This window comes from Perca fluviatilis, chromosome 15 (genome assembly GCF_010015445.1).
Source record: "Perca fluviatilis chromosome 15, GENO_Pfluv_1.0, whole genome shotgun sequence".
Classification (NCBI taxonomy): domain Eukaryota; kingdom Metazoa; phylum Chordata; class Actinopteri; order Perciformes; family Percidae; genus Perca; species Perca fluviatilis.
This window is the reverse complement of record NC_053126.1, coordinates 10,022,243-10,034,531: the sequence shown is the minus strand read 5'-3', so window position 1 is coordinate 10,034,531 and position 12,289 is coordinate 10,022,243. Positions and strand designations below refer to the sequence as shown.

General features: G+C 40.2%; 1 protein-coding gene across 6 annotated transcripts in view; it reads right to left on the bottom strand.

Moving 5' to 3' along the window:
• Positions 1-6,806: 6,806 nt before the first annotated feature.
• The window catches only part of LOC120574577 (hemicentin-1), an 87,203-nt gene continuing 81,720 nt past the window's right edge, over positions 6,807-12,289 (bottom strand). For all 6 annotated transcript variants that reach the window (XM_039824991.1, XM_039824992.1, XM_039824993.1 and 3 more), the window contains 11 exons: positions 11,966-12,250; positions 11,480-11,776; positions 11,073-11,384; positions 10,704-10,988; positions 10,218-10,514; positions 9,811-10,122; positions 8,927-9,211; positions 8,425-8,751; positions 7,678-7,950; positions 7,343-7,491; positions 6,807-7,143 (listed from right to left, as the gene is read on the bottom strand). In XM_039824991.1, the coding sequence (XP_039680925.1) occupies positions 7,135-7,143; positions 7,343-7,491; positions 7,678-7,950; positions 8,425-8,751; positions 8,927-9,211; positions 9,811-10,122; positions 10,218-10,514; positions 10,704-10,988; positions 11,073-11,384; positions 11,480-11,776; positions 11,966-12,250 (2,831 nt within the window). In that variant the 3' untranslated portion in view covers positions 6,807-7,134. The remainder of the gene's footprint in view (positions 7,144-7,342; positions 7,492-7,677; positions 7,951-8,424; positions 8,752-8,926; positions 9,212-9,810; positions 10,123-10,217; positions 10,515-10,703; positions 10,989-11,072; positions 11,385-11,479; positions 11,777-11,965; positions 12,251-12,289) is intronic.

Genomic DNA, 12,289 nt, shown 5'->3' with positions numbered 1-12,289 from the left:
GACTGTTTGCGCATTGGCACAGCAACAGCAGCAGCAGCAGCAGCCTGCAAGGGAAAACCGTCACTCTCTGTTGCGATAGAAGTGGGAAAAGTAGGCCGTGCGTGCGTGCGTGTGTGTGGGGGCTACTTACTGTATTTAACTTGAGTGAACCCGGCGCACGTATAGGGATAATGCCGCGCCCTTGTTGGTTGTAAACAAGTGAAGCATTATGTGCAAAATACAGGGTGCTATGACCCATACCTGCTGTGCGCACCTACAGCTTTCTCCATTAGGGCGTAATTATCGGTAAAATGTACATGGGCACACTGTATGGTTATGCTAGACCTCTTGACCCAATTCAGCAACAATATCTTTCTATACTTTTCTGTGTATATGCATTCAAATCCTTTCTGTGAATCTACTTGCAAGCATTTATTATGAGGCTGGAGGCCCAGCAGATATTAAACCACAATATTTCAAGTGTCAACAATACATAAAACTAGAATGGCAGCAATTTCTGGGAATGTGTAGGCCATGTAAAGGAAAAAAAGTAATCTGTGACTTTCTTGGAACCAGAAACCAAACCTTGGTTAATGGTTACACTAAACAGCCCTGGGAAAATACATTTGCCACTGGAAACTATGCTGTTTTTTGTCATGCATATCACTCATAAGTTTCTGTGCTCATGTTAGACAGACCGACATCTCAGAATGCAGTTTTGAGTTTAAGTAAATCTTTAGTCACTGGATTGTTTTTGTTTTTTGTCATGTGTATATTTCATGTGTTTCATTGGCAGAGGTCCTGTCTGTTATAATGTATATCCATTTGAGTAAAGGCTGATAAGAGGTAAAATTACTGGTGATAACAACTATGATCTCATAAACTCTTAATTGTGATTTCAAAGAGAAAATATCCCCTAATGGGGCAGCTGTAAGCTCTCTGTTCAAATTACGCAAATTTTAATGTAAAATAGACCCACAAGTGAGCAAGTGTCACCTCATGGCATCATCTTTTCAAGTCACAATTTTTTGATTTAGCATGTGTTGACTACACCTCGTTTGCGTCTGGTACAGATTTGATAAGAGAAAACTAAATGATTCATGGATCTCATTTGAAATTACCCCATATGTGTAATTTATTTAAAAAAAAACATGATCACCCCAACTATGCTTTACAATCCCTAGCTATGTGGCATGGCCTTTTGAATGTCTGACATTAAATGTTATGCTATGTTGTGAAAATTCCCTTTCAGCTAAAATAATAAATAAAAAATAGCTCAGTCAGAGCAAGTAGCAATCAAGTAAGCTGTTAAAAGCATGATGAGAGATAAAGAGATAAGAAGAAACACGAACAGATACTTTACCCTTTACTGTGTCACATCTAAGTCATCACTAATGGAGCCACTTGTTTTTAGAAGTCACAAAAGTTAAATGGAAATCACCTGAATAAGTGGTCTTGTATCAGGAAGTTCCAACTGCTGGTTAGTCAATAAGCATTTTTTTCACACTCCACCTAATTCAAATACCTCGAGAAGGCTAATAAAAGTGTAATATCAAAGCTGATTCCTACTGCCGCAAATAAATAGTATGGTACATTGTAACTGCAACATATCCAAAGCAGTGCCGTCTCCTGGTTGTGATTTTCTGTTTTCAAGAAAAGCTTTTTTTTTTTCACAAGTCCAATCACACATTTGCTTGACCCAGATATGACACTGGCTATCTTAGAAAAGATACCTAGAAATACTTTCATAACATACTGTAACCATCATGCTGTTGATGCAGTATACATGTTTCAATAAATCAAGCTTGTATGCCAATTTATTAGCTGCATCTGAGGGCATGTAATTGTGGTTAAAACATAGTTACTCACTGCTGTATATCACACAGCACGGCCTAGACTACAATATACATTTCATTACTACTACTAACCACGAGGAAGGTCTCCAAGAATCAGAGCCGAATGGAGTGTTTATTTAACCGGTTGTCAAATAGTCATTGAGCTTGTACCACCAGAGGATAATGAAAACACAAATGAACAACACCTAAATACAAATAAAATAAATAAATAAAAACTTCGTAATATGTATGCTGCACCACCTGCAGTGTGATCACAGTACAAGTGATTATAAATGGTAACACCATATGTTAATACTCTCATATTTCATAATAATGTATACTTTATTAATCCCGCAATGGGAAATCACAATGTTTTCACTCTGTTGTTATTACACACATTACACACAGGCCTGAATTACACACACATGCTCAGTACCAATGGAGAGATGTCAAAGTGAGGGAGGTGCCCATGGAAAGGCAGCCCCGAGCAGTTGGGGGTTTGGTGCCTTGCTCAAGAGCACCTTGGCGGTGCCCAGGAGGTGAACTCTTTGAATACTTTGGTCCATATGGGGACTTGAACCAACAACCCTCCAGTTCCCAACCCCCTACTGACTGAGCTAATGCCACCTCCATTTGGATCATGTGCTGACATCTTCAAATCCAATTTAGTATCCAATTTTCCAATTAAGACCATGGTGAATTGTGTGCACATTAGACTTTATATGGGTCTCTCTATTTTGAGGCTACAGCAGAGGTCAGCAAGAATATTTGTCTGATGCTTCAGTCAGAATTTGAAGCTTTTATTTTACTATTTTTTTTATTGTTTTTTGTTCTTATTTTCTTGCCTCTTAAAATCAGTAGGGAAGCAATTATTCAGAGATTACAAATACCACACTACAAAAAAAAACTTTATGTACAACTAAAAGTCTTGCATTGAAAATAACACTTAAGTAAAAGTATTTAAGTATAATCAGGAAAATGTCCTTAAACTTTCAAAAGTAAAAGTACTCTAATCAGAAAAGTGGCACCTGTGACAGTGGTATTATTATATCAGTAGATCATTATTACTCAGCACTAATGTAAAGCAGGAGGGGGAGCTAATTGTTAACTATTTTTTTATAGGATTCCACCTAATGATTATTCTCATTATGGATGAATCTGATGATTATTTTCTCCAATAATTGATTGATTTTTTGGTTTGTAAAAATTGCTTTAAAAAAAAAAAAAGAGACACGTCTTTCTTACCCAGAGCCCAGAGTGACATCTACACAATGTGTGTTTTGTCCAAACCTCCATGTATTATCAATACATGAAAATGATTAAAAGGAAAAGCAGCAAATCCTCAAATTTGAGAAGCAGGAATGATGACATGTTTTTGCATTCAAAATCTAAATAGTTTCCAATTAGGCATAATTTGCTGTCAATAAATCGATTAATCATTTCAGCTGTAGCTTACGTGTAGTACAACTACTGTTGGGGAGTTTCATTTGTAACAAATCATCATATTCTGTCATGCATGCTTTATAGGCTAACTAATTTATATGTTTGCATAGCCTGACAAGCCAGACCAACATCAAGATGTTGGGTCTGGGTACTCACCATTGGCAGGGCTCAATCCGAGGGGCGGGATAAACGGTTGTCTTTCAAATTTCCTCTGCACTCATAGCCAACCAGAGCAACGCTAGTTGATAGATTAAACTTTTGCCGTATCCGGTCGGCAAAACTCCGAACACATCTTCCTTTTTTAAGAATGACTTCAGTGCTTAATTCCAAGTCTTCCAGAGTCGCGGGCCAAAACAGATTCGAAAGTCCGCTGTTCGCCAGCAGCAGCAGCAGCCATCTTCTTTGTTTTCAAGTAGCAGGGAATTCACGCGGAACCGTCGCAACTCAACGCAAGCCCACCGACTCTATACACGATGTGATTGGCCTGACCAGGTTTTTCCAGCTCGCAAGCCAACGGAGAGACTGACCCTGGCTGCAAATTACATTTGCTGCCGCTAGGGTGCGTCTAGATTTCTAGGCTAATGTTTGCAGGTAAATATCTTAATACGAAAAGTGTGTAGGCCTATCTGTCAGATAATTGTAGTTAAAAAGCAAAATATTTCCCTCTAAAATGTAGGCCTAGTGACATGAAAATAATTTAATTAAGTGGCCCAAAGCACAAGTAGCCTACCTCCAATTTGTTTAAGTAGCCTCAGTAGGGCCACTTGAGTAAATGTAGGCTATAGCTTACTTAATTGCGTTCCACCCTCCACCCCTGATCAAAACAGGAAATCTTCTCGGTCCGACCATCTACGGTCCGACCTTGCCCCCAGCGGTAAACACTTAAAAAGTACATACAGGTGAATGACGTCCAACAGGCCACGACTGTAGGCCTACATCTGGGCCCTGTAGAAAGGCATTTTCTATGGGCCCCGCATCCACAGCTATTCATTCTTGCATCTTTTGGGGCCATCCTCACCTGAGGGCCCTGGGTACACAGTACAATAACCCGTTTTTTCCTAATTTTTGTAAAAGCACAGGTGTTACTAATTAGATTAATGATAACGTCAGCTCTGTTTTATTTAAGTGTACTAGTTGGGCATGGACGTGTAACAGTGGGCCAGAATGCACAATACCAGGACCCTCAATCTGAAGTAGCTAAATGCTATTAAGCCATCATTAATTTGATTATAGTCTAACGTTACACTTTTGACATGTGAAAATGCCAAATGTGTGGCCGGTTTGGACCAGTGGGTGGAGCAGGCGCACATATACTTGGAGGTTTATGCCTCGACGCAGAGGTCCAGGCTTCAAATCCGACCTGTGACGATTTCCTGCATGTCTTCCACCTCTCTCTCTCCCCTTTCTCACCTAGCTGTCCTATCGAATAAAGGCGGAAAAGCCAAAAAAATAATCTTAAAAAAAAAAGGAAGAAAATGCCAAATGTGAAAAGGCCCATTGGTGACATTACATTATAAGTTTATATGGTTAGTAGAATATTGCCACCTGCTGGAAGTGTTAAAATGCACATGCCTTGCATTATAATTTGAAATGTTACTTTGGTTTTGTCACAACAATGACACTAAAGTTACACCTGAATATTCAAGTCTTGTAAAATATTCTCCTCCTCATATGAACTAGGCTACTCTGTGGTTGCTAGTGGGTAGACAATAATGACACCATAGCATCATACAAATACTATTTTAATACAAGTACAATTTTATGATTGTATGTGTTTGATTAACTGATTGAAACTTGAAGCTTGTTTGCATGTTTGTGTGTGTGGTGGAGTAGTGCAAAACGTATTGTATTGCCCTATACATTAATGGATGAATTAAAACAATATGTGGGATATTCTCTCTAGTTTAGAATCACTTTGGCTCTCTAGAGACAAAGCTGTGTAACAAAAACACATGGTCAGGTTCATTTTTCCTTTGCAGATTTGGTTGGCAGTAGGCCCTTAAGACATGCTTAAACAGAGCATCAGTGTACTTGTTACCTTGGTAATTATTTTCATAGTGGCATAAGATTGTTGGTATGGTGTTTTAAGGCTTGGCATGCTTTGATTAACTATACTTCATCCTGTCTTTATTTTTAAGCAATTGTAACAATAAGAAGGTACTAAGATGAAGATGCTTTAGCTTGAGGTGGAGTGATGAGGTTAATGCTTTGGAATGCTTTTCCCTCTTTCCTTTATTTTTTGTAATTTAAAATATAATTGAAAATGCATTTTCAGAAAGTATCTGTACATATGCCTCAATATTAGGTGTACATTTTCTGTGTGTGTGTGTGAACTTTGAAGATGCCACGAAGATTATGCTGATCATGGCAATAATTACAGTGAATACTCTAATGAACATTATTAGAATGACCACTTATACCAACCGTGGTTATAAACATGTTGTTGCCTATCTTTTTCCCTTCCCATTATCTGATATGGTTTAAAAGGAAATCAACAGACTGCTTCTCTCTTGATAATTCTAAGGTAGGATAAAACAAGAGTAGTCATACTTTAAGATAAAGATAAACCTTAATTTCCCAGATAAAGCTACAGTAAGTGACTGTTCTATTTTCAGCGCTACACTAAACTTCACATTCAGTTCAACACAATTAACGCTGGGAGCTGCTCAGTTCAACCACAGCCTTCAACTGTTGGCCACTGGGCAGTTTGTGGTTGAGTGCCTCGCTCATCGGTGCTTTAACAGTAGTTGTAGAGAGAGATTGTTGCCCCATGTGTGTGAGGATGTTTGGTTGTTACTTGTCCCTGGTTTATATGGACACACCGAAGGGGTCAAGTAAGGATCCCGATGGAGACAAGCTTGGCATAAGAGGATGGGATGGGGGTATGGGGCTGTTAGACAGGGAGACACTCTCTGCTGGGCATGGTGCCCTGCATCCCCTTCGCCAGTGCCTTGGCACTTAGACTGGCAGCAGCATGCTGTGACTCCATCCCAGCAACAGCATCACAGATTTGGGCTGGCTGCCAAAGGGTCCCCAGCCAATCAGGGCACACACAGTGCCATATCACTCCAGAGGAAGCCAATAGTAAGCCTGGATGTGCTTAGTGTCATCCCTCCCAAATGTGAATTCCTTTAAACCCACAAGGTACACAAATGCAGACACAAACACGCAGCTCTAACTCAAAGACAGAGTGTGCACACATTTACAGTGACCCAGTGTGTGTATGTATGGGGAGGAGAAGACATATAAAACAGTCTTTGTTTGGGTTTTTAAGTGAATGCACCTCTGTATCATACTGCTTAGTAAGTCCAGTTCAGGCCTGCCAGCATCTTCAAATTATTACACAACTAGTGTTTCACATAGAGGTGGCAAATCACCACTGCTGCATGTGGAGCTTTGTCTCACTCTAGTGGACAATATGAGTAATACAGGGGGTGTACATGTGACATGGTATACTTTGTTTCCCAGAAGAAAAAAATACTGTTTCATATCAGCATTTGTCATCCTTTGTTTTATTGTTATCAATGAAGCAAATTATAACAGTTTTTCATATTTTAATTTTTTATTTTTTAAATGCAAGAATGAGTCCTGTGATAGAATATGTGTTACATCACATTACATTGGTATTTGAATGTATTTATGTATTTATATTATTTATTTTTGTCTTGTTTCCTCTTACACACACGCACTATAAACATGAAACAATATGACAATTCAAATAAATGAATATAGTACAAACCAGTTTCATAACATAATAAAAGAAAGAAGTAGCAGAAATTAATTTATTACACTTTAAAACTAGAAAGGCCATCTGCCATCAACAATCCTCAAAAGTCCACATGTGGATCATTAAATGGCATCTGTCCTTTGATCATCATCACTTAGTCTAAAAGGAGAAAACAGAGAATGTGTCAGGATCTGGGGGACAAAACAAATGCTAAATTCAAACTAGCCGTAAATATTTGTATTCTAGAATCATTACAATATTAAACTTAAGAGAGATAATACGACCCTACGGTGATATGAACTAAAGCAATGGAAGATTACTTTAAAATACCAAAACTACTACAACTGTTGTATCTTACCTTAATCATGGTAGCCAAGACACCATAGATAATGGAGATGAGGAAACAAGCGAGAAAAGTGAAAGCCATATACCAGCTTTCCACATCTGTGTCTTGGTTTACTTCAGCATGCATGGTGTCATCTAAGAAATTAAAGTCCTCCAAGATGTCTATGAAAGAATTAAAATGAGATTTGTTAATTAACTTTTACACTTATTTTGTTACACTGTAAGACGGACTCCAAAGATTCAGTAATAAAATAATCCATGCAGTTACAAAAGCTATAGGTGGTTAACTTAGTATGTGCAGTGTTTAATGTGTTTAAGAAAGACTTAAATCAATGGGCAAACTAGCACCTGGTTTCGATTTATTCAGGAATAGGGTGGTGTTTGCATGTGTCACCCTGCAGGTGAGGACTGCCCCACGTAACCAGATGACTTGGGACAGACGAAGGTGGCTTTGGATGCTGAACTTTCCGTTTGGGCCTCTGTGGGGTTCACTGGTGTTGTAGTCCCACAGTTCCTTGCCATCGAGTAACCAAGTGATGTTAATGGATTCAGGGCTGAACGTGGAGACCAGGCACACAAGTTCACCAGAGCCCTGGAGCAAGATGGCTGAAGGTTGGGTGACTGTAGTTGGGGAAAATAGTTTTTTTTTTTGTGAATTTGTATTTGTATTGAACATTTGTATGTGAAGGCTTTCATAAAAAATGAAATCCCTTTAATTAAGTGAAAGCAAATGTTCTAAAGGTGATACGCGTCTTACTTTCTTCTTTACTCTTGTGCTTACATGACTGACATTGAGCAGCAATGATGGCAGGCTGAGGTGGATAAAACAGTACAGTAAAGAAAGGATTGGATTTTGCGTGTCTATTTTAGCTCATACAATCACCTAAAATATATGTGTAGCGTATTGGCTGATACACATTGGCCAGTCAACTTCAATGTTGCTAAATGCAAATTCTCAGCTCACCAAAACATCCTTTATGGTGCTTTTAAAAGTGCTTTATATGGTGCTTTTTTATGGAAAAAACTATGTTGAACCACAAATTCAGAAACGGCAATAAACAATTGCAAATAATGATGTGCTTTCTATGGGACTACCTCTGCTTTTGATTATATGATCCTCGTAGCTCTGGTTGGAACATTGATGCTTTGCCTCGCAAGACACTTGTTTATATGCATGCCAATCCTCCGCTAACACATCGAGGGAGCTCCGCAAAGTCTCCGTCCCATTGCTGTGACTCACTGGTGGCTCCTTATGGACATTGAGGGAATAACTTTTCCCATCTACTTTCCAGGTGACAGAGAAATCATTAAGAGAAGGGCCGACTAGAAGACAGGTAATAGTCACCGGACCCTTGTTCTGAAGCTCCTGGAGTGGTGGTCCCTGAACATATATGCCAAGCATCTGAGATGATGCCGGAGTTACTGGGAAAAAAGAACGTGACATTAGAGAGGGAGAAAATGCAACACCCAACAAGAATTGATTATGAGGAAAAAAAAATCTCAAATGTTTAATGGATGATTAAAAAAAATGTATGACTGTATTTATTCAACACTTTGATGTACATTGATGTAATTATGGATTGTATTTTCATTTTACCTGAGCAGAGGCTGATCTCCTTTTTCACATTTGTTTTCAGAGACTTGTCAGTTACTTCACAAGTGAACACCTTCCCTGTGCTCCACTCTGTGCGAGGGATATGAAGATGACTGGTTACTGCCACACGTCCATCTGCACCCATGCTGATGTCATAAGTTGATGAAGATCTTTGCTGAGACTCAGTAGACCATTTAATTTGAGGGTTGAAGCCCCATGCAGAGCATAAGAGCCTCTGTTGTTCTGATTCTTCACTGGGGGCCAGAAGAAGTTCCATTGATGGGTCCACTGAAGGAGAGATGAATCAGTGCATCAGTGAATACGTGCTAAACATAAAATGAACTGTCATTAAAGGTCCCATGGCATGAAAATTTCACTTTATGAGGTTTTTTAACATTAATATGAGTTCCCCCAGCCTGTCTATGGTCCCCCAGTGGCTAGAAATGGCGATAGGTGTAAACCGAGCCCTGCTCTGCCTTTGAGAAAATGAAAGCTCAGATGAGCCGTTTTGGAATCTGCTTGTTATGAGGTCATAACAAGCAAGGTTACCTCCCCTTTCTCTGCTTTGCCCGCCCAGAGAATTTGGCCAACCCATGAGAGAGAGACATCATGGCTTTCAAACGAGAAAAGTGGCAGTTGGTCAAGGCCACACCCCCACCATCCACCTTGCCACTCCCACTCTCCTCCTCAATAGCTTCAGACACAGAAATGGCACATACTAAGGAAAGCTCATTGTAGGACTGGGTCTAGTGGCTGTAGTTCTGCACCAAAGCTGAATTTCGGGAAAGAGACTTCAGATACAGTATTAGGGGACCACTAAGGTCTATAAAAAAGCATCCAAAGAGCACCATGTCATGGGACCTTTAAGGGAAAGAAGAGTAACTCACCAAAAACATTGCCAGCAGAGTTTGACTTGAAGTTGCCGGAGAAGCCTTGGTTCACTGTGCAGCTGAAATTTGTGTCTTTCTTCCAGTAATTTGTAGGGATAGAGAAGCTTCTGCTGATTGAATGGAGGCCTGGGCCTTCAGGAAGATCAACATACTGTTTGTCAGAGATGTCAGCACTGTTGGCCTGAAAGGTGACGTACAGGTCACGTGATGAGAGCTGTGTGACATCACACTCCAGCACTGCGCTGTCCATCTTCAACAAATCTTTGAGGGATCTTCTAATCTCAACCAACGGGGCTGTAACTGCAGGCCCTTAATGATACAGAAAGAAAACAAAGCATAATGTATTCTTTTAGTTTCTCTGCTGTCACAAGACGTCTGATTTTCATGTTGTATAGTCATCTTACCTGCAACACTCACAGTCCTCTCAGTGGATGGGAAGCACTTATGTTCAGCTTTACATGTTATAGACTTGAGTTGTTTCCATTCACTTAAAGAAACCGTCACTTCACTGACTATATGAGTTGTGTTTTTGACCTGGCTCGCTGTTGTACTCGGTTTCCCATCCATCAGCCAGGTCACCTTGGCATCAAGAACAGTGCGGACCAAACATGTTGATTTCACGGATTCCGTGGATTCTGTCATCATTACTGTCTTAAAGCTGGGACTCTCCACGTGGATGAAAGGAGGGCCACTTGAATAAACTGACAGGAAACAAGGGAAACAAATCATGAAGCAACACTAGAATCCTGAGTAAACTACGTCTATTTAAAATACCTTTTTATAAATTGAGACTATATTGACATTATACTTCTAATTCAGTCAAAACCACTTTTTGGATGTCCACACTGTTTTAGGTAGACAGCTGGGGTTGTGACTCCACTTAATTTTACCTGAGCAGAGGCTGATCTCCTTTTTCACATTTGTTTTCAGAGACTTGTCAGTTACTTCACAAGTGAACACCTTCCCTGTGCTCCACTCTGTGTGAGGGATATGAAGATGACTGGTTACTGCCACACGTCCATCTGCACCCATGCTGAGTTCATAAGTTGATGAAGATCTTTGCTGAGACTCAGTAGACCATTTAATTTGAGGGTTGAAGCCCCATGCAGAGCATAAGAGCCTCTGTTGTTCTGATTCTTCACTGGGGGCCAGAAGAAGTTCCATTGATGGGTCCACTGAAGGAGAGAAGAACCAGTGCATCAATGAATACGTGCTAAACATAAAATGAACTGTCATTAAGGGAAAGAAGAGTAACTCACCAAAAACATTGTCAGCAGAGTTTGACTTGAAGTTGCCAGAGAAGCCTTGGTTCACTGTGCAGCTGAAATTTGTGTCTTTCTTCCAGTAATTTGTAGGGATAGAGAAGCTTCTGCTGATTGAATGGAGGCCTGGGGCTTCAGGAAGATCAACATACTGTTTGTCAGAGATGTCAGCACTGTTGGCCTGAAAGGTGACGTACAGGTCACGTGATGAGAGCTGTGTGACATCACACTCCAGCACTGCGCTGTCCATCTTCAGCAAATCTTTGAGGGATCTTCTAATCTCAACCAACGGGGCTGTAACTGCAGGCCCTTAATGATACAGAAAGAAAACAAAGCATAATGTATTCTTTTAGTTTCTCTGCTGTCACAAGACGTCTGATTTTCATGTTGTATAGTCATCTTACCTGCAACACTCACAGTCCTCTCAGTGGATGGGAAGCACTTATGTTCAGCTTTACATGTTATAGACTTGAGTTGTTTCCATTCACTTAAAGAAACCGTCACTTCACTGACTATATGAGTTGTGTTTTTGACCTGGCTCGCTGTTGTACTCGGTTTCCCATCCATCAGCCAGGTCACCTTGGCATCAAGAACAGTGCGGACCAAACATGTTGATTTCACGGATTCCGTGGATTCTGTCATCATTACTGTCTTAAAGCTGGGACTCTCCACGTGGATGAAAGGAGGGCCACTTGAATAAACTGACAGGAAACAAGGGAAACAAATCATGAAGCAACACTTGAATCCTGAGTAAACTACGTCTATTTAAAATACCTTTTTATAAATTGAGACTATATTGACATTATACTTCTAATTCAGTCAAAACCACGTTTTGGATGTCCACACTGTTTTAGGTAGACAGCTGGGGTTGTGACTCCACTTAATTTTACCTGAGCAGAGGCTGATCTCCTTTTTCACATTTGTTTTCAGAGACTTGTCAGTTACTTCACAAGTGAACACCATCCCTGTGCTCCACTCTGTGTGAGGGATATGAAGATGACTGGTTACTGCCACACGTCCATCTGCACCCATGCTGAGTTCATAAGTTGATGAAGATCTTTGCTGAGACTCAGTAGACCATTTAATTTGAGGGTTGAAGCCCCATGCAGAGCATAAGAGCCTCTGTTGTTCTGATTCTTCAGTGGGGGCCAGAAGAAGTTCCATTGATGGGTCCACTGAAGGAGAGAAGAACCAGTGCATCAATGAATACGTGC